At 40.2% G+C, this 24,254-nt stretch overlaps 1 protein-coding gene and 1 long non-coding RNA gene across 3 annotated transcripts in view; one reads left to right on the forward strand and one right to left on the reverse strand.

The window, feature by feature from the left end:
- Nucleotides 1-24,254, reverse strand: part of LOC123386241 — a 137,041-nt gene that overhangs the window by 71,240 nt on the left and 41,547 nt on the right. The window lies entirely within an intron of this gene.
- Nucleotides 1-24,254, forward strand: part of STK32A (serine/threonine kinase 32A) — a 133,952-nt gene that overhangs the window by 30,285 nt on the left and 79,413 nt on the right. For both annotated transcript variants that reach the window (XM_045060660.1, XM_006927743.5), the window contains exons 3-4: nt 3,092-3,147; nt 4,403-4,554. In XM_045060660.1, coding sequence (XP_044916595.1) covers nt 3,092-3,147; nt 4,403-4,554 — 208 coding nt within the window. The remainder of the gene's footprint in view (nt 1-3,091; nt 3,148-4,402; nt 4,555-24,254) is intronic.

The raw sequence follows: 24,254 nt of genomic DNA on the forward strand, positions 1-24,254 counted from the left end.
TTAGAGCACTACCCTGATCCCAAAGCCAGATAAAAACACAACAAAAAAAGAGAACTACAGGCCAGTATCGCTGATGAACACCGATGTAATGTGTGTTCGACAAAATATTAGCAAACCAAATCCAACAATGTCTTTAAGAAAATCATTCACCACAATCAAGTAGGATTTAGTACCTGGATACGAAGGGGGTTCAATATTCACAAATCAATGTGATATATCACATCCGTAAGAGAAAGAATAAAATCCATATGGTCATTTCAACAGATGCAGAAAAAAACATTTGACCAAGCACAACATCCATTCATGAAAACACGCTCAACAAATTAGGTTTACAGGGAACATACCTGAACATAATCAAGGCCTTCTATGAGAAACCCACAGCAAATATCATCCTCAATGGGGAAAAACCGAGAGCTTATCCTCGAAGGTCAGGAACAAAACACGGATGTCCACCCTCACCACTTTTATTCAACGTAGAACTGGAAGTCCTAGCCACAGCAATCAGAAAAGAATGAGAAATAAAAGGCATCCAAAATAAGGAAGTAAAACTTCGACTATTTGCAGATGACATGATGTTATCTATATATAGAAAACCCTAAAGGTTCCACCAAAAAATCTACTGGAAATGATAAATGAATTCAGTAAGATCGCAGGATGCAAAAATCAATGTACAGAAATCCATTGCATTTCTGTACACTAATAATGAAGCAGCAGAAAGAGATATGAAAAAGAAACAACAATCCCACTACAATTGTAACAAAAATAACAAAATACTAAGAAAGAAAAAAACCAAAGAGGTGAAAGAATATGAAAACACTAATTCAAAGGGATACATGCACCCCTATGTTTATTGCAGCATTATTTCCAATCCCTAAATTATGGAAGCAACTCAAGTGCCCATTGATAGATGAATGGATAAAGAAGATGTGGTGTGTGTATGTGTGTGTGTGTGTGTGTGTGTGTGTGTGTGTGTGTGTATTAGAATATTATTCAGCCATAAAAAGGACTGAAATCTTGCCATTTGCAACGATGTGGATGGGCTAGAGAGCATAATGCTAAGTAAAATAAGTCAGAAAAAGATAAATACCATATGATTTCACTCATATGTGGAATTTAAGAAACAAAACAAATGAACAGAGGGAAAAAAAAAAGAGAGAGAGAAACAAACCAAGAAACAGACTCTTAACTATAGAGAACAAACTCACGGTTACCAGAGGGGAAGTTGTGAATGGGTGATATAGGTGATGGGGATTAAGATGTGGGGCTCGAACTCACGAACTGTGAGATCATGACCTGAGCCAAAGCTGGATGCTTAAACGGCTGAGCCACCCAGGTGACCCTAAAGCAACACTACTCCTGCTGCGTTGGAGACATTTCTAACCTATTCTATTTCGTTTATATTTTGGATGCTTCTCATTACGACTAAATTTATTTCACAACTCATTAATGGGGCTTGACCCCATTAAAAACCACTTCCTTGGAAGACCCTCATGCTTGTGCTGCTTCTATTTACAAGAAGCAATTGTTTTGAGGTTCTTGTGTACCTTTACAACTTCGTTGGATTTTTTTTGCTGAGAACCAACCGTGTGCACATCACCTTGTGAGGCTTTGTGGGAAGTGCAAAGAGTTTGGCTTCCAACTACCCCAAGCCAGGAATTTTCTGAGTTGCTAGGAAACCAGGATGGACAAAAGGACCTACCATCTCTGCTCTCATAGAGTTTATAATCTAGTGGATGAAAGAAATTCAAACTACAGGAATTTTGGAAATTAAGCCATTCACTTGACTAGCTTTAAGTAAACAACTTTATTAACACTTTCTGGGTAGAAGGTATGTTTTTCTTGTCTAAGAGGGTCAGTCTCATTTCAATAGCTGAGAAAATAGAGTTCAGTCCCTCCCTACAAATGTCATTGTTATTTTGTGTTTGAATTCAAGGTTATTTGTAATTTACATGCTGCCTCACATGATTGAATGGGTTGTGCAGTAGAAATAAAGTGATTTGGGAGTTCAGGAGAAGAAATGATTAAGTCACATTCAAACATTTCACCCCTCAGAAAGCTTGGTAAGACCTTAAGAGTTCCCCCTTACCCATATTTTTTTCCTTCAGGAGTAGCTAATGTAATTATTCTTGGAGAAGCAGACAAAATAGTCTTTTAAAAGAGAAGAATGGTAACTTCTAGAGTTTTGCAATCTTCTCTGAATAAACTCTTAAAATCCCTCATTTGGAATTTTACTCCTCTAAATCCTTATTTCAAAAACCATGAAACATAGTGGAACATTTCCTGAAGATCGACAGGTCAGGGAACCAAAGGTTGTCCCTTTTCTGAGAGAACCTGTACTTTGCTGTTCTTATCACTGAGAATTTCATGAGCACTGACCAAGAGACCACACTACATGTAAACAAACATCTGCTTCTGACTTCTAGAAGCTCAAATGGCAACTTCAAAGCACCATTCAGTGAAACCCTACACACATATTCTTGGGAATCTGTTAAGATATTTGTGCCTTGGGAATCGGCTCATTCTATAAACTCATAATAGTATCCTTCTTGGCAAAAAAGAAATCATTTAGGTACAACAGAGTGATTGTTATGAGGAAATAGGCAAAGAGATTTTTACAATGTGGATGCTGAGGAGAGCCACCTTCATAAAGGACCAGATCTCTCTGTAATCGTCAGTGTTCAGCGGTGTTCCTCCTGACCTTACCCCCTATGTGAAATCCACTGTTACATGCTCTTAGAGCTCCACCACGCCTCTCCTTAACGTTCAGGGGGAGTTTTAACTGTCCATTAATTTATGACTATTTAGGCTACGAGCATCTCTCTCTCTATGGAGTCCTTACTAGACTACAGGCTCCATAAAGGTAGAGATTCGATTTTTACTTTGCCATTACTATATCCCCCAGTACTAAGCACTGTGATTAATAAATAATACTTGTTTAAGAAATATTTATTGAATGAATGGGCATTTTAAGATCATCTGGAATGCTGGTTGAAACAAGATACTTCAGTTTCGCCAAATCTTTATTATTTATTAGTGATCAAAAAGCAACTAACTAATAATCCCTCACATTGTTCTTCTTTTTGTTTTACAGTCAACTTTGACCACTTTGAAATTTTGCGAGCCATTGGGAAAGGCAGTTTTGGAAAGGTGAGAACCATAATGATTAACCACTGGCAGGTTTATATGCCTCAGGGAACAGAGTCTGAGAATATTCAGATTGTCCAGTGACTGGGACCCTGAGGAACAATAATTCAGACAGGTTGTTATAAAATTGTCACTACAGTTTGAGGTGTGTGATATAATGAACACCAGTTGTTCTTAGAATTATTTCATCGTCATGCCCATTGACTCTCACTAGATTTTAAGACTTTCTCTCCACGATAAGGAGGATAGTAAACTTTTGGACTCAGTGGCCAACTGTATCAGTATCTTCAGTAATAGTTATCTTCTCAATGTAAGAGTTAAATCTTATGTGGAAAAGAAGCTGTCCCGTTTGTGTTTTTTCCTCAGGTATCCAATGTTTTTATTCTCAAAATTAGACCATGAAAGATAGATCTAGTCTAATTAAAAAAAAATTTTTTAACGTTTAATTTTTTTTGAGAGAGACACAGGGTGTGAGCAGGGGAGGGACAGAGAGAGGGAGACACAGAATGTGAAACAGGCTCAAGGCTCTAAGCTGTCCATCAGCACAGAGCCCGACACGGGGCTCAAACCCACACGCCATGAGATCATGACCTGAGCTGAAGTCAGATGCTGCAGTGACCCACCCAGGCGCCCCACCAAGCTAATTATTTTTGCAAGAATGTTCTAGATTCAAGTCCTGATCATTAGTTTCTTGGTGGAGACATACTTCGAGAATATTTCTTATTAATATTGAGCTTGCATTTTAAAATCATCTGCTGTCCACTTTACCAGACATACAGAACCTCTAAAAGAATTTTGAAAATATGGATATCGTGTTCCCTATTTTCCAAGTGCTTTAAGTCCTTTTAGGTTATATCAAGTATGGTTAAAGAGAAATTCTTCACACAGTATTGTTCAGCTTGGTAGTTTAGCCATGCCCATTACAGTCACTCAAAGCAGAGTGCGGATGTCATTTGCTGTTGGCAGATTCCTGGCAAAGAAGCGGCTGTTTTCTCCAAAATGCTGTCTAAACAAAACCCCAAGAGCCAAAAACAGGCAGACTCCTTTGAGAAAACAGAGATTCAAGAATTGACCTGGCATAGGGGAAGAAAATGAATTTTTTTACTCCGAAATCAGAGCTCAGTGGCAACTTGAGCATCAGAGTATTTGCAAGTGATAAGGCCTCCAGGCCATGCCACCCAACAGGTCTTGTCCCGTCTCTTGCAGCCATGATCTGTCAACGCCCTGACCACCTTCTCACTCTGGTTTGCACCATCAGGTCTGCATTGTGCAGAAGAATGATACCAAGAAGATGTACGCAATGAAATACATGAACAAACAAAAGTGTGTGGAACGCAACGAAGTGAGAAATGTCTTCAAGGAGCTCCAGATCATGCAGGGTCTGGAGCATCCTTTCCTGGTTAATTTGTGGTAAGTGTTTGTATGGGATCTTGCAATGGAGATACTCCCACCTTCACCCCAAACATTGTTCTGGAAACCCGTCCTGATTTCTAGGTGTGCATTTGCAAAATCTTTGGTAGGCTCTTCCTTGAGGGCTTTGGTTCTCCTTGACTTATTTGACACTATAATGAAACAAATTGTTGTTTTACTGTCACCAATAAATACTGCTTGGTTTATTTGTCACAGTTCCCCTTGGCCTGGAGGATAGCATACTTCTCAAAACACTGTAGCTAAATAGGAGGACAAAGAATGAGTTCAGATGTCTTGTCATTCAGTAGATACTCTTCCCTCATTAATTGTGGGGCAGTGACTGTGGCTACTAACTGTCATCAATGGCTGGTGTGAGGTTGATCTTCAGAACTTGGACAAAAACCACTTTTTCTTTACAATGACTGGGAGTAGAAATGGTTTCCTTAGAGCATCCTTCCTGAGCAGAATCAGGACAGGCACTGCCATTCTTGCCAAATAGCTTTTAACAGAGGTAGAGCTAACTTAGATCAGTGGCTAGACTGTGATCCTAAAGCCAGGATCATAATCCAAGGCTCAGAAAATGGTTAGAATCTGGCAGTGTCTCTTACTCCCTGCTCTTTTCTTATGCGTGCAGGTCTGTATGTGGCTCTCTTACTTTTCTCTACATTTTAATGCATCCATTATGTTAAGAAACTGTTCTTAAAGCTAATTCAGTGTGGCAGTTATTTAAATATGCATACCAAGCAGTTTCTACTAGCAAAGGCAAAAAAAAAAGTCTTTATTCAGAGAATACTAATGGGAGAATAATTGAAATGTCACTGTGTGTTTAAGGACATTTCTCTGGAGGAATAAAACCTGTCTCCCTCCATCTTTAATTGATACAGTTCACTTGATATACAATTTGCTCAAAGACTCTACACCATAGTTGCAAAGAAGATGGTTTTGTGTGAATTGGAAATAGGTCCCTTGAGTTCATGCAGTACTCAGATGTGGTGGAGTCGAATTTTGACCCACGCTCAGTGGATTTAATCAGTAGCTTAGAGTGGCCTATTCACAACGCTGCCACACAGAGGCACATGGACACAGCTCTTTCGTCCCCACCCTTAGCAATTAGCAGATTGCCTGTTTCTCCCCCTCTCTCTTCCCTGAGAATGATGAGGTGCTCTCAATTCACATCCTTGCTTTGTTCAAAGTCACATTTTCCTTCTTCCAAAGTCCAGCCAACTAACTTTCTCCTTTTAAGACCAGGAACTCTTCAGAAGGACATACTTAGCATTTCTCCCTTTCAGGCCCGTCTCTCCTCACTGAGTAGGCAAAATGGATTTCAGTTTATTCCCAATTTCTTTATAAGGGGTGTTAGGAGACTTGAAGCTGGGCAAGGTTTACAGATTTTGCTGTTTACTAACATGGTGTCATTCCAGGAAACACTCTGATCTCCACACATGCTGGCTTGGGGAGAACATGGGGTATAGCCTTGTCTTCCCTTTTTGCCACACTGAATCTCTGCAGAACATCAGGTACCATTAATAGTGATAGAGGAGAGGGATGCCTGGGTGGCTCAGTCGGTTGAATGTTCAACTCTTGATTTCAGCTCAGGTCATGATTTCATGGTTCGTGGGATCAAGCCTCACATTGGTCTCTGGGCTCACAACACAGAGCCTGCTGGGGATTCTCTCTCATTCTCTCTCTCTGCCTCCTCCCCAGCTCACACACATGTGCACTCTCTCTCTCAAAATAAATAAATAAACTTAAAAAAATAGCGATAGGGGAGAGAAGAAATCCCTCCCCACCTTAATTCCACCACTTTCAGAACTGGAAACCTAGAGGGGGCTTCCTTAAAATATGGAAGAAAAAGTTTTAATCTTTCAAATCCTGAGATGAAAATATTCAGAAAGAATATTTATTTCTTCTAATAAAGGCTTTCTGCCTTGGTAAGTACAGCATAGCCAACGTAAGTGACTCTTTCTCCAACTATTAAACACCTTGCAATGCTTCTGGAGGTGTGACCTGGGAGTAATCTTTATCATTTTTAAGTCAATTATGAGACAGGGTTAATGTGTGTAACTAGGGTTGTTTTTATGGACAAAAGGAGACAAAGGGCTATTCCAAGCACAGAGTAGGCCCATCACAAATGGGAGTCCCCCCACCCCATCCTTGCTCCCTTAAGGTGTAGTACTCGTGACATGCCCACCACCACCAGGCCACTGTGGTCATCCAACATGCAAATTTCAAAGGTGCCCAGCCTCAAAACATCACAGGAAGCTGTGTGTGGTCAGGGAGGGACAAGTCTCATTCTCTGTAAGAGCTTATGTTTGTTTCGTTTTCCACCTTTCTGCTGCAAATCAAAGGGAAAAAAAATATCCAAAGATTCCCCATTATGTGCAATTTAATCAAGAGTTTGTGTCCTAGGTTTAACTAGACTTATCTTTACATCCCCAAAGCTTCAGGAGCAAATTGGCTAAAGCACAGTATGATTAATAATGTAACAGCAATACTTTTTCATTCCTACGTACCCCTCGTGTACTTGATCTTACTGATAAGCTATGTAGGCCTCTCAATATTGCTTTCAGTAATCTGCTCGTGGATACTCAAAGTGCCTGTAACCTCTGGGATGTGTTCAGAAAATTCTGGTTTTCAGGCTGAGGAAAAATACAAGCTGTTTCTTTTAAGCAGGCTTTACACTAACGTTAAGAAGTTGGCTATATGTGTGTGTGTGCATGTGTGCGTGTGTGTGTGTGTGTGTATGTAGAGGTATAAATACATACATATGTGATAGGTGAAAACTTTGCATATTGTAGTCAACTAGAAGAAAGCAAAATCACGTAGAAAAATGAAAATTCCCCAGTAGTGCTGTCACCTTGAAACAACCACATCTAACATGTTCTTGCCAATAAAATGTCTATATTTGTTTTTTTGCTTTTGATCTTGCATTAGCCCCGTTCATTCCCTCATTCATGGGTGTATTTATCAAGCAGCACAAATAAGTTATAATTAGAGTTTGCCAGATGAAATACAGGATGCACACTTAGATTTGAAGTTCAGATAAATAACCAGTCATCTTTAGTCTATGTCCCAAATATTGCATGGTGCCTGTTTTATCTGAAAATTACTCATGTTGTGAATTTCTACTTTAAATGGGAATCTTGAATTTTTATTCACCAAATTCAGCAACCCTAATGGTAACACGGACCCATAGTGTGAGGGTGCAGTGGTGAGTACTCGTGGACAGAGCCCCTGATCGACCCCACATTCCCAGTAACTGTGAAAGGCTGATATTAATCACATGGCACAGAAATATGTCAATGTGAGAAGTGCATGAAGGACTAAGTAGAAGAGGGGTGTGTGTGTGTGTGTGTGTGTGTATCCTGGGCTGGGGCAGCAGAGTTAAGGGTGAAAACACATTTTGAACTAAAATTCAACCTTCCCAGCCCCACGGACCTGACCCCGCTCAGGAACACAATCGTCAGATGTAGGCCATGTTATAAAGGAAAAGGCAGCCTGGAGGGGCTGGCATCCAGGAAAAGCAAAGAAAATCTTCCTGCGAGTCCCTCCCTGAGGGCCGCTAACAAAGCCCCGGCAACCCACAGCCTTCGAACAAATGGGCCCCAGTGCTGCCCGGCAGAGCCCTGTCCCCCAGGTGGCTTTTGTTAATTGAGATTAAGCCTGCAGCTGCACACAGTCCCTCGGGGCTCCAATCTCCCCTCAGCCTTGTCTCTTGTTCTTTGGGAACAGAAGGGACCCACGTGTGGGTTCAGGAAATTAGAAGACAAGATAGTCTGTTTTGAGCAGAAAGGACCACCTGTATCGGGAGTGTGAAAAGGGTCCTGTGAGTAGCTGGACACAGCCAGATGAACAGACACCCTGGAACCAACCTCCATTATTTATGACTGTGCACCAGTGTTTCTTCACAGAATCGTAAACTAGGAGAATTCAGGGTAGCCTACAGAGCCACAGAACCAAGAGGAGCTTCCGGGTCAATGGCATTCTCCTACTCAGAGTTTTACCTATATTGTCTGATTTATTCATCCTAACAGGTTAGGCTCATAGCAATTATTAGTCCCATCTTACACCAGAGAAACTGAGGCTCAGAGAGGGTGAGTCATTTTCCCAGAGTCACACAGCCAGAAACTAGCAGAGCCAGGACTCAAACCCAGGAATTCGGCTTCGAAAACCCAGCCCTTTCTGCTACACTATACCATGCCCTGTGGGCATCTTGTAGGACTCTCTTACAAAATATGAAGGAAATGGAATTTATTTTGTTGAGGGTCTTTCATATCCCACAAGAATACAAACTCCATGAGGCAGGTAGGTTTGTGTATTTTGCTCACTGCTTCATTCCCCATCCCCTATGATAATGCCTCACACAGAGTAAGTGTTCCACAAATATCTGTGGAGTGAATAAATGAGTGAATGAATGAATGAATGAAGCTTAGTGGTGGAATCAGGCTTCTGATTCTTGCTCCTGTCCCATGATGCCACTGCCAGTTCCTGCACACTTACAAATATGTAATCAGGGCCATCTCAGTTTCTGCACAGGTCCTGAAGAGGGACGTGGGTTTGAATCCTCACTTTGCCACTTGGTAACTCTGTGAACTGACCCATTTAGAGTATGTATTTTGCTCGGTTCCTCACTCATAATTGGTAACAACAGCAATTGCCATGGCAGAAGGTACTGCTATGAAGATGTCTATAAAACACTTCACACATAATGGGTGCTTCATAAATGTGGACTCAGGGGCTCCTGGGTGGCTCATTTGGTTAAGTGTCCTACTCTTGATTTGGGCTCAGGTCATGATCTCACAGTTTAAGCCCCACTTTAAGGGGCTCACATGATCTCACACTTTAAGCCCCAGCTACACTGACAGGGCAGAGCCTGCTTGGGATTCTCTCTCTCCCTCTCTTCCTCTCTCTTCCCCTCCCCTGCTGATACTTGGGTGTGCATGCTCTCTCTCAAAAATAAATAAACAAACTTAAAAAAAATGAGGACTTCAAACAAAAACTCTGTGAGGTCCCACCCCAAATGCAATGTTTGCTCAAGCTCTATAGCCAGAGAAGATTCTGTTTTTGTTTGTTTGTTTGTTTGTTTGTTTGTTTTTGACAGAGAGTGCAAGCTAGGTGGGGCAGAGAGAGAGAGAGAGAGAGAGAGAGAGAGAGAGAATCCCAAGTAGGCTCCACACTATCAGCACGGGGCCCAATGTGGGGCCCAAACTCACGGACTGTGAGATCATGACCTGAACTGAGATCAACAGTCAGATCAGACAGACGCTCAACTGACTGAGCCACCCAGGTGCCCCAGAGAAGATATTTAAGTAGACATGTGTACCTGAGTGTGAGCTAGCCTGGACATTAGAAAGTCTTTGGATTTGTTCTAAACTTTTAAAAATTTAAGTAATTTTAAAAAATACAAAATACAGGGTGCCTGGGTGGCTCAGTTGCTTGAGCGTCAACTTCGGCTCAGGTCATTATCTTGTGGTTCGAGAATTCAAGCCCCATGTTGGGCTCTGCACTGACAGCTCACAACCTGGAACCTGCTTTGGATTCTGCCTCCCTCTCTGCCCCCTCCCCTGCTCACGTGGTTTCTCTCTCAAGAATAAATAAACATAGGGGCGCCTGGGTGGCTCAGTCGGTTAAGCGTCCGACTTCAGCTCAGGTCACGATCTCGCGGTTTGCGAGTTCGAGCCCCACGTCGGGCTCTGGGCTGATGGCTCAGAGCCTGGAGCATGCTTCCGATTCTGTGTTTCCCTCTCTCTCTGCCCCTCCCCCGTTCATGCTGTGTCTCTCTCTGTCTCAAAAATAAATAAAAACGTTAAAAAAAATTTTTAAAGAATAAATAAACATTAAAAATTTTTTAATTAAAAAATATATAATACATATTTTATATAAAATATGGGAACACAGACATTGTAAATAAAATAATAAATACCCATATTTCATTATGCAGAAATAACTGCTGTATTAGGTTCCTAATGCTGCTGGAGCAAATTACCATAAACTTAGTGACTAAAACGACATGAATTGGAGTAAATGGACTTAAAGCTATTTTCACAATATAATTAAGACATTATTTTCTTTTGCCCTGCATTGCTTGCCCTGAAAGCTCACAAACAACAAAACTAATCAGAACAATGATTACCTATGGGTTGCAGAGATTAACAAGAAGGTCACATGTGGGAAACTTGGGGAGTGGTTAAAATATTCTGTTCTCGTTATTGTGGTGCTGCTTAGATCAGGGTGTAGATTTGTAAATATTCATTAAATTCTATACTTAATATCTGTGCATTTCACTGTAAATGAATTTTAGCTATTTCAGAAGAAAATGAAAAAGCTTTAAAACCACAAACTCCGTATCTTACAATTCGGGAGGAGGTCAGAAATGCAAAATCAGTCTCATTAGGCTAGCATGAAGCTGTCTGCAGAGCTATATTCCTTCTGGAGGTCTAGAAAAGAGTGTTCTCTTCCCTTTTCCTGCTTTTTGAGGCTGCCTGAATTCATTGGTTTCCAGGCGCCTTCCTCCACCTTCAAAGCCAGCCACGTAACATCTTCCGCACTCTCTCTAACGGCAACTCTCTGCCTGTCAGGTCCATCTTGAAAGGACTCCTCTGATCACATTGGGTCTACCTGGTGACAAAATTGACCAAATTCTAGCCAGGCTCTTCTGCACCATCTTCTTGACTAGGCCTCGACCTTGGTCTATAAAGACATGAACAAAACACTAACACCATTTCTAACAGCTCAGGACTGTATCCCTAGGATGGCATTAGCTCCCCTTAAAGTGTCTGCCTGAGAAAATGCAAAGCTGCCACAAGAATTTAGTTTGCTCCATCCAGCACCAGAAGATGGCTCCCCTGTCTCCCAGCCTCCGTGGGAGGGGAGGAGCCTAACTTTGATAAGTGCAGGTTAACAAACCCAGATGGGTTTCACATGGACCAACCCTGTTCCTGGCTCTTTGTAACTGTTACTCCACTGACTACCAGGTCCTGGCTTACCCCTTCTCCATGCCCTCATCCTCCCTTCCAAACACAGTCACTTCTATGCACATCAGAGTTGAGTTCAGTCCACACTATTGGATTCCAATTGCAAGTCTATCATTGGCTAAAATCAACTCTTCTTACCTTAGTGTCCAGCTTTGTTATCTTAGGAAGGGATGTGATTAAATTAAGGATCTTGAGAAAGGAGAGGTTACCCTGTATTATCCGGTGCTATCGCAGGACAAAGGTGTCCTTACATATGGCCCGGACAAGCGTGGCTAATTGGAGAACAAGGGACAGCAGTCCCTGAAGAGGAACTTAGCAGAGAACAGTGTTAATTGTGTGGCCTGTACACAGTAATGGTTGCAGACATGGTCGTTGAATGACTGAGTGGTGGACCAAAAGGCAAGAAACTGAGTCTTTATAATGCAGACATTCACTTACTCATTTACTCATCAATATTGCAGAGGATTTATTTATTGCAGACAACACAAGAAGCTATTAGAAAATTTCAAGGAAAAAAAAATTTTACTTGAGGGAGGACATGGAGTAGTCTACAGCCTCAGACATAAAGCTGAAGAAGCAGAGGTCTCCAGAAAATGAGGGACAAAGGCAGTTCTGGGAATCTAGGCAGCAGGAACCAACAGACAGGCTCTCAAGGCTGTCTCAGCTGAAATGAATCAGCTCCAACCAATTTTCTAACCTTGTGTCCCCCACTCAAGGTTCAAAGTCCTGGGAGAGAGTCCAACTGGCCCTGCTCAGAAAACATGCCTGATCCTTGGCTAAAAGAAAGAGTAAAATAAATAATGACTCCTACATTGTTGGCCTGAGCCACTGGGTGAATGATTGTGTCATCCACTAACATGGGGAGATCTGAGGAGAATCAGATTCATTGTGAAAATCAAGAAACCTCTTTTAGCTGTGTTAATTTTGAGTTGCCTTTTAGTCATCCAAGTAGAGCTGCGGAACAGGCAGCAAGTCCAAAGCTCAGAAGAGACATCCAGGGTCCAAGGAAAAGTCCAACAAAACACAAATGTGGGGAAAATAGGCTTATAGATGCTAGTTAAGCCAAGACTTCAAGGGAGCATATGTGGAGAGAAATTAAATAGCTAAAAGAAAAGGGCCAAGGAGTAAAGACCCAGAGCATCCTTATAGTTCTGATGGAGAAAGAAGACTCAGGCAACCAGACAGAGAAGGAACAGCCTGGAAGCTAGGGCGAGTATGGCATCCTAGAATCTAGAGACTGTTTCACAAAGGAGGGAGTGCACACTATTTCAAGTGCCATGGAGAGGTCAGAAATAAGGAGACAAAGAACATGGGAAGGAAGGAGACTGCAAACTTGGGAAGATACAGATATTGTGACTTTGATAACCGCCAAGTCCAAATGATTGGACAAAGGATCAGAGGGAGTGGCTTGGTGAGAACACAGGAAGTGAGTGATGTTATTTGGGGAGGGTGGGATGCAAAGTGGTTGTGTTGTGTTTTGAGATTCATCCACATCGTCATGGGTAGCAATAATGTATTGTGATTTCTCTATCATACTCCATTGCATGAATATCCCATAATTTACTTATCCATCTCACTACTGATGGATATTTGAGTGGTTTCCAGTTTGAGACTTTTACAAATAGTCCTGCTATTAACATTCTTGTTTGTATTTTTTGGTAAGCAAAAGTACATATATTTGGGGATGTAAACCTAAGAATTAAATCATTGGATCCTAGGATTCATAGGGGTTCTGCTGGCAAATGGTTTTCAAAAGAAGTTCCAATTTATACACACATCAGCCATATATGGTAATTCAGGTTGCTATAAAACCCTACCAATATTTGGTATTGTCAGTTGCTCTACAGTGTTCTAGTAAATGTGTACTGTCATCTGGTTGTGGTTTTAGTTTGAACTTCCCTGGTGTCTTGGGACTTTGGACACATTTTTATATGATTGTTGGCCATTTGGAAGCCTCTTTTATAAAGTGCTTAAGTCTTGTACATCTCTTGGTTGCCTTTTCTTCTCAGTGGCCCATTTTTGAATATAATTTATTTGTCCAATCTATGACTTACCTTTCACTCTGTAAGGATATTATTATTTTTTTTAATTTTAATATTTATTTATTTTTGAGACAGAGAGAGAGACAGAGCACGAGCAGGGCAGGAGCAGAGAGTGGGAGACACAGAATCCAAAGCAGACTCCAGGCTCTGAGCTGTCAGCACAGAGCCTGACGCGGGGCTCTAAGTCACAGACCACGAGATCATAACCTGAGCTGAAGTCGGACGCTCAACCAACTGAGCCACCCAGGCGCCCCAGGATATTATTTTTTTTAGCAGTCAAAAAGCTTGGATTAAAATGTGGTGTAGATAGTTTATCCATCTTTTCCTCATCAGTTGTGTCTTCTGTGTCCTGTTTAGGAAATCTTTGCCTATACCAAGGTGACAATATTCTACCCTGTTTCGTAGTAGCATGGCTGTTTTAACGTTTACATGTAGATCTGTCATCGAGGGTCAAGATTCACTTTTTCCCCATAAGGAAATCTAATTAACCCAACACCGTTCACTGAAAAGTTTCTCCTTTTCTTATTGCACTGCAGTAACACATTTGTTGCTAGTCAAGCCACCAAATATGTATGGATTTCTAGACTTTGTTCTATTGATCTACTAATCAATACACTACACTAATCACTACAATACACTACACTACTACTAATCAATACACTAAGTGTGTACACTTACACATTTATCACACTACCTTAATTACTGTAGCTTTCTACAAGGAGCAGAATTCAGTAACATAATTCTTCTGGATTATCTTGACTGGAGTTGGCCCTTTGTAATTCAATGTAAATTTCATAATCAGCTTGTGAACTTGCATTTTATTTTATTTTTTTAATGTTTATTTATTTTTGACAAAAACAGAGAGAGAGACAGAGCATGAGTGGGGGAGAGGCAGAGAGAGAGGGAGACACAGAATCCGAAGCAGGCTTCAGGCTCTGAGCTGTCAGCACAGAGCCCGACACAGGGCTCGAACTCACAGACCGTGAGATCACGACCTGAGCCGAAGTCTGATGCTCAACTGACTGAGCCACCCAGGGGCCCCTGTCAACTTGCATTTTAAAAGTACTGGTATTTGTACCAGGTTACATTGAATCTAATTCAGAGAGGATTAAGGTCTTTTTAAAATATTAAACATGCCTGGGTGGCTCAGTTGGTTAAGCGACTGACTTCGGCTCAGGTCACAATCTCACGGTTCGTGAGTTCCAGCCCCGCGTCAGTCTCTATGTTGACAGCTCAGAGCCTAGAGCCTGCTTTGGATTCTTTGTCTCCCTCTCTCTCTGCCCCTTTTCTACTCACTCTCTGTTTCTCTCTAAATACACAAATAATTAAAATTAAAATATTTAGAGTACTCTAAATTAACATTGAAAAAATTTAAAAAAAAAAATTAAACCTTCCTTCATAAATTTTATATATATCTATGTATTTTCCTGTATATTTAGGTATCCCTTGATTTCTCTCCTGGGTTTCACTTTTTATTGTAGAGAGCTAATGTATCTGTCTTTAGATTTATGCCTATGCATATTTCTGATATGATTACAAATGGTAATTACTTATCAAAATTTTATTTTCTAGTAATTTGTTGCTTGTTTAGCAATATACAGTTGATTTTTCTTTTAACTTTATTTTTTATTTTTTAAAATTTACATCCAAATTGGCATATAGTGAAGCAATGATTTCAGGAGTAGATTCCTTAATGCCCCTTACTCACTTAGCCCATCCCCCCTCCCACCACCCCTCCAGCAACCCTCAGTTTGTTCTCCATATTTATGAGTCTCTTCTCTTTTGTCCCCCTCCCTGTTTTTATATTAATTTTGTTTCCCTTCCCTTATGTTCATCTGTTTTGTCTCTTTTTTTTTTTCACCGTTTATTTATTTTTGGGACAGAGAGAGACAGAGCATGAACAGGGGAGGGGCAGAGAGAGAGGGAGACACAGAATCAGAAACAGGCTCCAGGCTCTGAGCCATCAGCCCAGAGGCTGACGCGGGGCTCGAACTCACGGACCATGAGATCGTGACCTGGCTGAAGTCGGACGCTTAACCGACTGCGCCACCCAGGCGCCCCTGTTTTGTCTCTTAAAGTCCTCATATGAGTGAAATCATATTTTTTTTTGTCTTTCTCTGACAGACTAATTTCACTTAGCATAATACCCTCCAGTTCCACCCACATAGTTGCAAATGGCAAGATTTCCTTCTTTTTGATTGCCGAGTAATACTCCATCGTACATATGTACCACATCTTCTTTATCCATTCATCCATCAATGGACATTTGGGCTCTTTCCATACTTTGGCTATTGTTGATAGTGCTGCTATAAACATGGGGGTGCATGTGTCCCTTCAAAACAGCACCCCTGTATCCCTTGGATAAATGCCTAGTAGTGCAATGGCTGGGTCATAGGGTAGTTCTATTTTTAGCTTTTTGAGGAACCTCCATACTGTTATCCAGAGTGGCTGCACCAGCTTGCATTCCCACCAACAATGCAAAAGACCCCGCATCCTTGCCAACATCTGTTGTTGCCTGAGTTGTTCATGTGAGCCATTCTGACAGGTGTAAGGTGGTATCTCATTGTGGTTTTGATTTGTATTTCCCTGATGATGAGTGATGTGGAGCATTTTTTCATGTGTCGGTTGGCCATCTGGATGTCTTCTTTAGAGAAGTATCTATTCATGTCTTCTGCCCATTTCTTCATTGGATTATTTGTTTTTTGGGTGTTGAGTTTGATAAATTCTTTATAGATTTTGGATACTAACCCTTTATCTGATATGTCATTTGCAAATATCTTCTCCCATGCTGTCAGTTGCCTTTTAGTTTTGCTGATTGTTTCCTTCGCTGTGCAGAAGCTTTTTATTTTGATGAGGTCCCAGTAGTTCCTTTTTGCTTTTGTTTCCCTTGCCTCCAGAGACGTGTTGAGTAAGAAGTTGCTGCGGCCAAGATCAAAGAGGTTTTTGCCTGCTTTCTCCTCGAGTTTTTTGATGGCTTCCTGTCTTACATTGAGGTCTTTCATCCATGTTGCGTTTCTTTTTGTGTATGGTATAAGAAAGTGGTCCAGGTTCATTTTTCTGCATGTCGCTGTCCAGTTTTCCCAGCACCACTTGCTGAAGAGACTGTCTTTATTCCACTGGATATTCTTTCCTGGTTTGTCAAAGATTAGTTGGCCAAACGATTGTGGGTCCATTTCTGGGATCTCTATTCTGTTCCATTGATCTGAGTGTCTGTTCTTGTGCCACTACCATACTGTCCTGATGATTACAGCTTTGTAGTATAGCTTGAAGTCTGGGGTTGTGATGCCTCCTGCTTTGGTTTTCTTTTTCAAGATTGCTTTGGCTATTCGGGGTCTTTCCTGGTTCCATACAAATTTTAGGATTATTTGTTCTAGCTCTGTGAAGAATGCTGGTGTTATAGGGACTGCATTGAATATGTTGATTGCTTTGGGTATTATCGACATTTTAACAATATTTGTTCTTCCTATCCAGGAGCATGGAATCTTTTTCCATTTCTTTGTGTCTTCTTCAATTTCTTTCATAAGCTTTCTACAGTTTTGAGTGTATATATTTTTCACCTCTTTGGTTAGATTTATTCCTAGGTATTTTATGTTTTTTTGTGAAACTATAAATGGGATCGATTCCTTGACTTCTCTTTCTGTCACTTCATTGTTGGTGTATAGGAATGCAACTGATTTCTGTGCATTGATTTTATATCCTGCAACTTTGCTGAATTCATGAATCAGTTCTAGCAGTTTTTTGGTGGAATCTTTAGGGTTATCCATGTAGAGTATCATGTGATCTGTGACGAGTGAAAGTTTGACCTCCTTCTGGATGATTTGGATGCCTTTTATTTCTTTGTGTTGTCTGATTGCAGAGGCTAAGACTTCCAATAGTATGTTGATTAACAGTGGTGAGAGTGGACATCCCTGTCTTGTTCCTGACCTTATGGGGAAAGCTCTCAGTTTTTCCCCACTGAGGATGATATTAGCGTTGGGTCGTTCATATATGGCTTTTATGATCTCGAGGTATGATCCTTCTATATCTACTTTCTTGAGGGTTTTTATCAAGAAGGCGTGCTGTATTTTGTCAAATGCTTTCTCTGCATCAATTGAGAGGATCATATGGTTCTTGTCCTTTCTTGTATTGGTGTGATGAATCACGTGAATTGTTTTGCAGATAATGAACCAGCCCTGTATCCCAGGTATAAATCTTGCTTGGTCATGGCGAATAATTTTTTTAATGTATTGTTGGATCCGGTTGGCTAATATCTTATTGAGGATTTTTGCATCCATGTTCATCAGGGAAATTGGTCTATAGTTCTCCTTTTTAGTGGGGTCTCTGTCTGGTTTTGGAATCAAGGTAATGCTGGCTTCATAGAAAGAGTTTGGAAGTTTTCCTTCCATTTCTATTTTTTGGAACAGTTTCAAGAGAATAGGTATTAACTCTTCTTTAAATGTTTGGTAGAATTCCCCTGGAAAGGCATCTGGTCCTGGACTCTTGGGTTTTTTGGCAGATTTTTGATTACTAATTCGATTTCCTTACTGGTTTTGGTTCTGTTCAAATTTTCTATTTCTTCCTGTTTCAGTTTTGGTAGTATATATGTTTCTAGGAATTTGTCCATTTCTTCTAGATTGCCCATTTTATTGGCATATAATTGCTCATAATATTCTCTTATTATTGTTTTTATTTCTGTTGTGCTGGTTGTGATCTCTCCTCTTTCATTCTTGATTTTACTTATTTGGGTCCTTTCCTTTTTCTTCTTGATCAAACTGGCTAGTGGTTTATCAGTTTTGTTAATTCTTTCAAAGAACCAGCTTCTGGTTTCATTGATCTGTTCTACTGTATTTTTTTTTTTTTTGGTTTCAATAGCATTAATTTCTGCTCTAATATTTATTATTTCCTGTCTTGTGCTGGTTTTGGGTTTTATTTCCTGTTCTTTTTCCAGCTCCTTAAGGCGTAAGGTTAGGTTGTGTATCTGAGATCTTTCTTCCTTCTTTAGGAAGTCCTGGATTGCTATATACTTTTCTCTTATGACCGCCTTTGCTGTGTCCCAGAGGTTTTGGGTTGTGGTTGCTATCATTTTCATTAACTTCCATATACTTTTTAATTTCCTCTTTAACTTCTGGTTAGCCCATTCATTCTTTGGTAGGATGTTCTTCAGTCTCCAAGTATTTGTTACCTTTCCAAATTTTTTCTTGTGGTTGATTTCAAGTTTCATAGCATTGTGGTCTGAAAATATGCACGGTATGATCTCAATATTTTTGTACTTACTTAGGGTTGATTTGTGTCCCAGTATATGATCTATTCTGGAGAACGTTCCATGTGCACTGGAGAAGAATGTATATTCTGCTGCTTTAGGATGAAATGTTCTGAATATATTTACTAAGTCCATCTGGTCCAATGTGTCATTCAAAGCCATTGTTTCCTTGTTGATTTTTTGCTTACATGATCTGTCCATTGCTGTGAGTGGGGTGTTGAAGTCTACTATTATGGTATTACTGTCGATGAGTTTCTTTATGTTTGTGATTGATTTATATATTTGGGTGCTTCTACTTTTGGCGCATAAATGTTTACAATTGTTAGGTCTTCTTGGTCTATAGACTCCTTGATTGTGATATAACGCCCTTCTGCATCTCTTGATACAGTCTTTGTTTTAAAGTCTAGATTGTCTGATACAAGTATGGCTACTCCAGCTTTCTTTTGTTGACCATTAGCATGATAGATGGTTCTCCATGCCCTTATTTTCAATCTGTAGGTGTCTTTAGGTCTAAAGTGGGTCTCTTGTAAACAGCATATAGATGGATCTTGTTTTCTTATCCATTCTGTTACCCTATGTCTTTTGATTGGAGCATTGAGTCCATTGACGTTTAGAGTGAGTACTGAAAGATATGAATTTATTGCCATTATGATGCTTGTAGAGTTGGAGTTTGTGGTGGTGTTCTCTGGTCCTTTCTAATCTTTTGTTGCTTTTGGTGTCTATTTATTTATATATATATTTTTTCGTCTTTTCTCCCGTCAGAGAGTTCCCCTTAAAATTTCTTGCAGGGCTGGTTTAGTGGTCACAAACTCCTTTAATTTTTGTTTGTCTTGGAAACTTTTTATCTCTCCTTCTATTTTGAATGACAGCCTTGCTGGATAAAGAATTCTTGGCTGCATATTTTTCTGATTCAGCACACTGAATATATCCCACCACTCCTTTCTGGCCTGCCAAGTTTCTGTAGATAGGTCTGCTGCAAACCTGATCTGTCTTCCCTCGTAGGTTAGGGACTTTTTTTCCCTTGCTGCTTTCATGATTCTCTCCTTGCCTGAGTATTTTGTGAATTTGACTATGATATGCCTTGTTGATGATCGGGTTTTGTTGAATCTAACGGGAGTCCTCTGTGCTTCCTGCATTTTGAGGTCTGTGTCTTTCCCCAGGTTAGGAAAGTTTTCTGCTATGATTTGCTCACATAACCCTTCTACCCCTGTTTCTCTCTCTTCCTCCTCTGGGACCCTTATGATTCTAATGTTGTTCCTTTTTAATGAGTCACTGATTTCTCTAATTCCAAAATCATGCTCTTTTGCCTTAATCTCCCTCTTTTTTTCTGCTTCCTTATTCTCTACAAGTTTGTCCTCTATATCGCTGATTCTCTGTTCTGCCTCATCCATCCTTGCCACCGCTGCATCCATCCATGATTGCAGCTCAGTTATAGCATTTTTAATTTCATTCTGGCTATTTTTTACTTCTTTTATCTCTGCAGAAAGGGATTCTAATCTATTTTTGACTTCAGCTACTATTCTTATTATCGTGATTCTAAATTCTGGTTCAGACATCTTGCTTGCATTTGTGTTGGTTAAATCCCTGGCTGTCGTTTCTTTGTGCTCTTTCTTTTGGGGTGAATTCCTTCATTTTGTCATTTTGAAGGCAGAAAGGAATTAATGAGGTAGAAAAATTGAAATTAAATTAAAATAAAAAATATTAAAATTAAAAATTAAAACACACACACACAAAAATTGAAGAGATGATGCTAGATCCTAGGTGTGTTTTCGTCTGGGTGTTGAAAGTGGTTTGACAGATTAGAGAAACAAAAATAAAAGGGGGGAGGGGAAAAAAAAAAAAGGAAATCGTTTGAGAATTTGAAAAAATGAATACACTAAAGTAGACTAAAATGAAATTATGTGGGTAAAATAGAATTTGAAAAATATACACAAAAGTAGAGAATATAGTAGAAAAAATTAAGAAAAAATGTTTTTAATAAAAATTAAAAAGAAGTATGAATTTTTTCATTTTATGTATTTAAGAAAAAAGAAAATAAATGAAAAAGAGAAAAAAAGAAAAAAAATCATTGGAAAATTTGAAAAAGTGAATACACTGTAGTAGACTGAAATAAAATGAGAGTAAGATAGAATTTGAAAAAATTTACATAAAAGCAAAAAATATAGTAATAAAAATTAAATAAAAATATTTTTATCTATTTTTTTTTAATTTTTTTTCCAACGTTTTTATTTATTTTTGGACAGAGAGAGACAGAGCATGAACGGGGGAGGGGCAGAGAGAGAGGGAGACACAGAATCGAAAACAGGCTCCAGGCTCTGAGCCATCAGCCCAGAGCCTGACGCGGGGCTCGAACTCACGGACCGCGAGATCGTGACCTGGCTGAAGTCGGACGCCCAACCGACTGCGCCACCCAGGCGCCCCGTAAATAAAAATATTTTTAAAAGAAATTGAAAGTAAAAATGAAGTTTTTCTCTTTCTGCATTGAAGAAAAAGAAATGAAAGAGAAAAAAAGAAAAATAAAGAAAAAAAAAGAAACTGTGTGAAAATTTGAAAAGGTGAGTATACTGAAGTAGACTGAAATACAATGATGGAAGTAAAGTAGAATTTGAAAAAAATTTACAAAAATGTAAAAAATATAGTAATAAAAATTAAAGACATATTTTTAATAAAAATTGAAAATAAAAATGAGGCTTTTCTCTTTCTCTATTCAAGAAAAAGAAAATAATTGTAAAAGAGAAAAAGGAAAAAGAGAAAAAAAAAGAAAAAAGAAAAGTTGAATAGATGAACCTGCTAACAGATTGAAGTAGGACTGAAATTGCTTCATTTTCCCCTAGAGGTCAGTCCATGTAGCTCTTTATAGTCCATAAATTAAGCCGGCGGGGAGATGGTGTTCTTGAAGTGCAAAGTTGGCCCAGTTGGGCGGGGCTCGGTGTAACAGCTCTGCTGTCCCCTAGATGGCGCTGCTAGCCTACTGGGTGGATTGTTGTGGTGCTAGTACATGCGCATGCAAGTGAGCGGTGAAAATGGCACCACCCAGCTACCCAGTCTGTTCTCCCGTATCAGCAATCGCACACTGGTCCTCCATCTTCAACTCTCATCCCCTCCCCGCTTTTCCACTCTCTGTGCCCAGGCCCCAGGCAGTACCTCTCTCCCAAGTTTTGTCTCAGATGTGGCTTTTTCCCCAGCCCCTTACTTCCGAAGGACTGTGGCTTTGACCGGTTCTGCCCCTCTGTGGAAGGGCCTCACTGAGCAATGGCCGAATGTCGGCTGCACCCAGGAACACCCGCTGGACCCTGCTGTTGCCAGTGCCCCGAGACTGCAGCTAGGTGCCAGGTTGCCCCCCAAAAAGATCGTGAGGCAGTGTAGCAGCAGCGTTTCAGGGATTATGGAAAATCACAACACACATCTGACAGCAGGCTTCACCCTTAACAACCTTGCCCCAGCACCAGCGAGTGTGGCTGCCTTCCGGGGTCTGCTGGGACCATGTGGCTTCAACAGTCTCTACCAAATGTCCTTCCAGCAGTGGAACCACTTTTCCCCATGTGGCCCGAGAACCTCTGGACCCCGCTCTGTTCCTGAGGGTTCACGTTTCCCACCAGAGCACCGCCAGGTATCGAGCTGTGGAGTTGCAGCCTTTGCGCTCCCCTTGTTTACAGTCTTAATGGAATTTAAACTCTCTCCTTTCTCCCTTTTTAGTTTAGTCCCTGCGGCTGTTTCCAATTTTCCACTTTCTCTCCAGCTGCTTTTGGGGAGGGGTGCTTTTCCCGTATGCTTCCCCCTCCAGTCTCCATCCTCTCTCTGCCTGCAAAAGGGGTTCCCTACCTTTCGTGGCTTCTTGCTCCCCAAGTTCAGCTCTTCGTGTCATGTACCTGCTGAATTCTGTGGTTCAGTTTGTGCAGATTGTTGTGTTAATCTTCCAATCCGTTTTCTAGGTGTGTAGGATGGTTTAGTGTTGGTCTGTCTGTATTTCATGGACATGAGACACACAAAAAGCTTCCATGCTCTTCTGCCATCTTGGCTCCTCCTACAGTTGATTTTTAATATTGACTTTGTGTCCTGTGAACTTGCTAAATTCTCTTACTAATTCTGATCATTAGGCTGTATATTCTTATGGATTTTCCATATTTACAATCATGTCATTAACTAATAATGACAGTTTAACTTCTTCCTTTCCCATTTTGATATTTTTATATTCACACTTACTGCATTTGCATCGAGAAGTGTTGGATATAGTAGACATCCTTTGTTTGTCCTCATTTCATGGGGGGTTTTCAAGATTCTAAGATTTCATATGATGTTTGCTTTAGGCTCTTTGTAGATAATGTTCATTACAATAAGGAAGTTTTCTTTCAGTCCTAGTTTGTTAGAAGTTTTTATCTACTATAATTTGTCTAATGTGTTTTCTATTGAGATCATTTCTATGATGTGCTGAAGTAAATTAATTGATTTGCAAATCTGAAAATGAGCTTCTTAAAATAAGCCCTACTTGTTCACGTTCTATTAAAATAAATGCTCGTTGGTCATGTTCTATTATCTTTTTGTATATATAATCAGATACTATAATATAGATTTTTTAAACATTTTGTATATTTATTTTCTTATTTGTATGTTGTTATTTATAGTTATTTTATGTTTTTCATATTTATATATTATTTTTATTGATATTATTATTGTTAAATATATTTAAAATTTTTAATTGTTAAATACACACACACACATTTTAGATGTGCATACACAAGTCTGGGCACAGAGTAGGAGCCCATTGGGAGGAAAGAATGGATAATGTGGGGAAGAATGGGGAGGAATGCCAGAGTGAGCTCCTGAAGATGGTGAGCTGGCTGTGACGGGGGGCTCAGGTAATGAGCTGGCCTTAGGTAGAAGTGGGGCACTGCTTTCACTGTGCTAGGAGAGAAGGCAGAGTAGGTAAGTGTACAGATTTGTAGGCTGGTAGACTTGTTGGTGGGCAGATGAAGGAGTTCTTGTGTCATTGCGGCTGTGACCCATGAGGTCATCAACTGAGAAGGAGGACTGAGCATAGTATGGGAGACTGTGAGGAGAGAAGTTGCCGGGTGAATGAATGTCTGAAATTAATAGAGGATTGGAATAAGATTTTCTAAGTAGCCATGTGACACCTGTGGTTATAAATTTAAAGTGAATCCAGCTTTGTGTTGTTCTCCTGAGAGTGCACATAATAGATGTTAGTTTTCTGCTCTTTCCATTTCTTTTATGTCTTCAAAAGTGTATTTATTTATTTTGAGAGAAATAACATGAGTAGAGAGAGGGCAGAGGGAAAGAGAGGATCCCACACTGACAGCACAGAGCCCAACATGGGGCTCGAACCCATGAACCAGGAGATCATGACCTGAGCCGAAATCATGAGTTGGTTGCTTAACTGACTGAGCCACCCAGTTGCCCCTTGCTGCTGTTTTAATACAGGTATATTTA

The sequence above is a fragment of the Felis catus genome, chromosome A1 (genome assembly GCF_018350175.1).
Source record: "Felis catus isolate Fca126 chromosome A1, F.catus_Fca126_mat1.0, whole genome shotgun sequence".
NCBI lineage: Eukaryota > Metazoa > Chordata > Mammalia > Carnivora > Felidae > Felis > Felis catus.